This window comes from Lolium rigidum, chromosome 7 (assembly GCF_022539505.1).
Source record: "Lolium rigidum isolate FL_2022 chromosome 7, APGP_CSIRO_Lrig_0.1, whole genome shotgun sequence".
NCBI classification, from domain to species: domain Eukaryota; kingdom Viridiplantae; phylum Streptophyta; class Magnoliopsida; order Poales; family Poaceae; genus Lolium; species Lolium rigidum.
In genome coordinates, this window is record NC_061514.1 from 55,103,542 (window position 1) to 55,110,061 (window position 6,520).

At 44.8% G+C, this 6,520-nt stretch overlaps 1 protein-coding gene across 1 annotated transcript; it reads left to right on the top strand.

Moving 5' to 3' along the window:
• Window positions 1-5,634: 5,634 nt before the first annotated feature.
• Window positions 5,635-5,871, top strand: LOC124670212. Its single transcript, XM_047206724.1, has one exon. It carries the CDS (start codon window positions 5,635-5,637, stop codon window positions 5,869-5,871), a length of 237 nt encoding a protein of 78 aa, XP_047062680.1.
• Window positions 5,872-6,520: the final 649 nt, after the last annotated feature.

The window sequence follows — 6,520 nt, forward strand, 5'->3', positions numbered from 1 at the left end:
GAGGCGATGGTGGCGAAGGTAGCACATGTGCAAATGAAACATTATATTTTGTTTTCTTCATTGTCGATGTAGTCTTCTTCATTGGGGTATTTTTCTTGGTTTTCTCTTTTGTTGGAGCTTTCATCACAGGCGTCTTGGTCTTGGTCTTCCCTTGTGTTGTAGCTATCTTCACAAGTGTCTTGTTCTTGGTCGTTGTGTTTGACTTTTCTGGTGATGTTCTAGCCTTTTTTCCTACATCAAGAACATATGGTTTAGATGGATATAGATGGATCTGGTAAATCTTCATCTTCAGGTATACCATCATCTATTAGGATCAGGAACCTTGCATGTCTTCTCCATGTGCCCAGGTTCCTTGCATCTCTTATACTTCACTAGTTTCCTTCTAGGTTCTAGCCATCCTCTAATTATTTGAACTATTGGCCTACCAGCCACTACCTTCTGCAAAGGAGGGTGCACCTTGAATCTGAAATCCACATGCATCCACTGTGACTTGTCTATCATGGAAGGGATTCTCCTAGCATACACCGCCTTGAACTTTTTCACGGAATAGTAATCATCCACATATGTTTAAATCTCGGCACCATTGACGCTACAAATGAAAGCAAGTGTGTGCACACATGGCTTTCCAGAGACTTTCCAAACTCTACAAGTACATGTGTGGTTTCGTAAGTTGACAATGTGTCTTTTCACAAATTTCACATCCAACAAAGTAACCTCCATCTCAGGAACACAAGGTTATAATCCTCTGGATGCATCACTGGAAATAACACGTCCAGGTGGGGAACCTATAGCTTGATGCAACTGTTTCATGAACCATTCCCAATTGTCATTAGTTTTAGAGTCAAAAACAACAAAGGCGATATAATATAACCAGTTGTGCCCATCTATAGCAGTTGCTAAAGCTAATTGGCCCTTAAATTTCTCATATAGTGTCGTTGAGTCTACACCAACATAAGGCCTACAACTAGCTAGGAAACCATGGATGCACGGTTTGAATGCAACAAACATTCTGTTGAAGTGATATTTATTCCCAGTTTTCAGCAGCTCTATCTCTACAATACCCATCTACACAGTACACATCCATGTATTGGAGAAAAATGACATGCATGGAGGTATTGGACCAGTGCTCCGTTGGCCAGCCCTTCCTCACCCGGCCCGCCGGCCAGAGCTCTTCCCTTAGGGTTCATTGGAGGCGTGGGTTTTGGATGTGACGAGCGGGTGTCTGGGTTAGCAAATTGACTGTTCCCTGCTAAAAAAAAGTTCATATAAGGGTATCGTACACATCCATGTATTGGAGAAAAATGGCATAGGTGGAGGTATTGGATAGTTAGAGTGGCATATCCTCAAGTCCAGTTTTTCTAATGGCATATGTGCAATCCGTGGAATAGAGAGTGGCATAAAACCAATTAACCCTATTGAAAAAGAGCTCCGAGGAGAGGTGTGCCATTGAGGATGAATGCTCAGTCTCGGGACGTGGAGGCTGCCAGAGAAAGGTCGACATCACCGGTGCGCCAAGATCCCCATGCGGTGGTTATCCGGCCGAGATTGATGTCACCTACACTTTGGTGGCCAATGCGGAGGGCACCTCTTGCTGGATGGCGTGGCCCGATCCCCATCCATGGTTTTAAACCTCGATTTCAGAACTATTTCAATCAGTACCCACATCACCGAATCGCAATGAATTACAGTGATTTCAGTTTTATTTTTGGCTAAAGGGCAAAAAAAATTCTCTTCAAATTCATCAAAATATTTGAATTAATTTTTTTATTTTAAATGGTGTGTATTACCGAAATTAGTGGAATCTTTTGACCGGAACCTATTTATTTCGGTGTCTAGAGAAATCACTTAAATTTAGTGAACTTCGATGAAATGCCACTAAAAATGATTGATCCGCGGCTACACCAGACGCCACCGACCATTCTTGCTCAGTTCTTCCCTCCGGGCTTTGTTCTGAAGGATGGGGATGTTGCATGTGACAGGTAAGGTGGACTCAACTCCGGTGTTCGTTTTTTCACCGGATGTACTCGACGAGGTCACCACGGAGGCGATCCAGGATCCATGGATCGGAGGTGAGGAAGATGGTGCTATGCCGACTTAAATTTCGGCCTCGCCGACAAGTGGGTCTCCCTTGCATGTGAGGGTGGACTGTCTGTTGGATCATCTGCGTGGCTACGCCGTCTGTTTGCTCCTCTGTGGATTGGATCATGATACCGCTGCTTCAACGTTGATCCCTCGATCAATCACGTCGCTACCTCATTATGCCCTTCCTCTGCGTCGCCATTGCTATACCTCCTTCTGAAACTTGGCAACTTAAGATAGCCGCCCATTGACACGTAGGAAGGCAGGGAAAACCCCGACCGACATCGACACCTGTCGCGGCCGCACATGCGCGTAGCGGTCTCGGCTCAGTCCTGCCTACCTGCGGGGATTTACAAAAAAAAAACCCTTTTGGCTAAGAATTGCACGAAATGGTCTTTGGCTAAACTATTTCACGCTTCTAACCCTTTTGTGTGGCTCACTTCGCAAGGGCGCCACACCCTTCTGTGTGGCTCCCTTCGCAGGGCGCCACACATTCTGTCATGCGTAGCAGCTCGAGCCTGCCAGTCGACAATGTGTGGCGCCGCTCCCACGGGCGCCACATAGACAGGTGTAGCGCCCTTCGCAAGGACGCCACACAAAAAGGTTAGAGAGGTGAAATAGTTTGGTCAAAGTGTTATTTCGTACATTTTTTCCACAAAAGATTATTTTTGTGTAAATCGCCCCTACCTGCACCCTTTATAATATGACTGGAGTTCTTCAAAGGTTAGAGAGGTGAAATAGTTTGGAACTCATTAAAAACCCAAATATACTTTTAAATGACTGGAGTTCTTCAAATCTGCGCTGTAAAGATGTGGTCGCCATATCGACCATAACCAAAAAATAGTTAATTTTAAAATCCTCCTCGGCTTGAAAGATTGCTTCCTCGCATTCAGTTTCATCAAATTGCTTTTTCCTCGAAGCATGACGCTTTACACGGAATGATTGCTCTACACCCTTCCCAGATGCAATATCCTTGGCAGTCTTCAAAGCAACATCAAATCCTTTATTTCTATATGTCTCAAAGTGAGTGCGCATACCTTCTATTTGTTGAATTGTAGAATCAATGCACATGGATGCTGATTGCAACTTCTTGCTGATCGTGTTTACTGCAAATAATATATCATGCCAAATAACCATACCAAATATAAATTCAAAGCTACCAAGAACTTTAAATAAATTATTTGCATCACTCCTATCCTTGGGTTCAGTATCAACATCTTCACTTAACGAAAGAAGAGCAGACCTTAACTGAGGAGCTTGAAATCTTATTGCGCTCGACACTTTTGATTTGACATCTCCAAATGAGTATTGGACAAAGACCTTTACAGCTAAACCTTCCATGTGGTCAAGAAAACCTTCATATCTTTTGGTAGACCCGGTAAACAAAACATAGATATGTTGCATGATTCCAAAGAAAGAAACAGCCTTACCACAAGATTTAGCCATATCACAAAGAGTAAGATTAAGACTGTGGCAAGCACACGGCATATACAAAGCTCTTGGATTTACCTTGATCAACCTATTATGTACTCCTTTGTTCTTTCCTTTCATATTAGAGCCATTATCATAACCTTGACCCCTAATATCATCAATAAGAAGACCATATGACTTGATGGATTCAACCAGTACATTGAAAAGCCCTTCACCGGATGTGTCATTCACTACCAAGAAACCAAGAAAGTACTCCTCGATTTTTACCTGCGCATCAGACGTATTAACACATCGGACCAACAAACTCATTTGCTCCTGGTGACTCACATCTGGAGTACAATCAAGAATGACCGAGAAATATTTGGCCGTCTTAACTACCTTTAGAATGGTGCTTGTAATGCTTGAAGCCATAAGAGAAATCAACTCATTCTGAATTTTATGACTAAGATAATGATAATGAATCTCTTTGCTTTGAATCCGTCTAATGTGGTCTTGCATAACCATATCAAATTCTGCAATCATTTCTACACAAGCTAAGAAATTACCATTATGATCATCATAAAGTTTCTCATTGGATCCTCTGAATGACAAACTGCGTTTACCAAGAAATTTCACAATAGCAACTATTCTTAGTAAAACTTGCCTCAAGCGCTCCTTCTCTTTTGTGATCTCATGCTGCAACTCCTTATCAATTGTTTCATGTTTGCTCAGTCTACTTCTCAATTCGTTCCAAGAGATCATGCTTATCATATGATCAGCACTAACTTCATGTTCTTTGAGTCTGTCGGTGATATGTTTCCAATCACAAAACCCATCATGCGCCAAAGAACTCTTGCAGTTGATAGGATTAAACAACTTACATGAAAAGCAGAACACTTTGTCAACACTTCTTGAATAAACTAGCCATTTTCGATCACGTACCTCTCCATTGCTCATCTGTCTAGTATAATGCGAATATGAAAAATGTCTCTTCTTAGCATCTGAACGAAAAGTTATATCCTCTTCTCTGATAGGACCCTTCTTCACTAACATGTCCCTTTCTTTGTTACCAACACCAAGAGTAGCCCAATTTGCTGGGTCATAAATATCCACATTAACTGGAACTGGTTCATCATCAACACTAGCAGATTTATCATGATGATCAGTCACATTGTCACTATCCGCATTAACCTGAACGTCGTCCTCTGTACCGACATCATCTTCTACATCAACATTATTCTGTTCCCCCACAACAACTAGCGCCAACTCATCTGGATTGCTTGAAGTGCTCGCGTTGCTCTTCAAATATTTAAACATAGACCCTCGCTGTGATTCAATTAATTTTTCTTCTTGCTGTTTCCTTCTTCTTTTTTTAGCACCGGATTCAGGCGCCATAATTAGTTAACCTAGCTCCTACAAATAAGAACAGCAACTACTAATAAAAATTTAGAACACGAATTAGAGTAGATAGTTGAACTTTAAGAGAACGGTGGCAGCCGGCAGGCGTTCTTTTCTTACCATCTATGCAGATTCGGTGCACAGCAGGGGATTGAAACTGCGGCGGCCAGCGGACCAGGCAGGGCACCAGATCGTCGCAGCGTCGACGGTCAGCACTCGGTAGTCACGCAATCTTGCTTCACCTCAATCCACGGCGGCGCCGGCGGAAGCCTGGAAACAACGATCGGCCGATCGCCTGGGCGAACCGCGAGAGCACCGAGCGCGAGGCGACGTTCTGTTTCCGCGACTTGACTCCGCGTATCGGGAACCAACTCTGGATGAATTGATCGATCAATGATCTGTACTCGTACGTATTCCTGGCCGGCCGGCCGGATCGGTAACTAAAAGAAAAAGAATAAAGGCCCAAAGTTTAGATTGAAGCCCATCTAAAAAACGTTAATTTTTTTTTTGCAACTTATAGTAGCCTGCCTATATAAAAATTTTGGGCCCCTAACTTTTTTGGGCCCGGGGCGGCCGCCCCGCCAGCCCCCCTCTATATATTTGCTGCAACCAGCTGGGCACTTGCCGCACTCGCAATCCTTAAAAGCTCCAAACCCAAAAGGCCAAAGCTTCCACCTTCCTCGCTCCCTCCTCCCCCCTAACTTCGTCCGGCCGGGTATCTTAAGTTGCCGAGTTTCGGAAGGAGGTATGGCAATGGCGGTGGGTCGGGTGGCCGGCGCGGTGAAGGTGATGTGCGGCGCCGAGGAGGAGCGGGTGGTGGGCACGAGCAAGGCGCCGGGAGCGTGCCCTTTCTGCGGTGGTCCGGTGGTGGCCACCGACGTGGAGAGCGAACGGCGCATCCTCTGCCTCCCGCTATGCCTCAAGAACAAGCGCAAGTACTCCTGCTCCAGGTGCCTCCGCCGCCTCGTCAAACTCTACAGCTAGCTCCTCAATCCATCCATCGACTAGCTCGAGTTCTCTGGTTCTTGGCCGTGGATGCTTAAGCCCGTCGATCAATGGTGACTGATGCGTTCTTCTAGTTTAGAATTTCCAATGAGTACCTATCGAGGTAGTAGATGGTTGATTATTTAGCAGGAATTCTCAAAAAAAAAAAATATTTAGCAGGACCGATCGATTTAGATGTGCTCATGTGCATCGATCACGTGAAGCGCTGCGCGACTAGCACTCTGATGTGTTGTGATGTGTAGTAGTGAGGGGTAGTATCTACTACTAGTAGCTAGCTGGTGTCTTGCAGTACCGTCTTTGTAAATGGCGGCAGGGCTCGTACCGGCCACCGCCTGCTTAATGCACAGGCAAGTGTTGGAATCATCTCACTTACCGGCGTAACGACGAAACATCGTCACTCCATGACCATGGCCAGACTCTTCAATTCAGCATTGTAAGTATACGGCTGTCTTTATGTATATTGTACTCCACTACTGATGTACAATTGTACAGTAGTGGCAGTCATAAATCCAGGCTTTGGCCGGTACCGTCATGCCCATGCGTACTCCAACACCACAGACCGATGCCCGTTGGTTACCTGTTCCTTTCGCGGGCATCTCACGTAAGTACGTACGAGTAAAATCCCCAG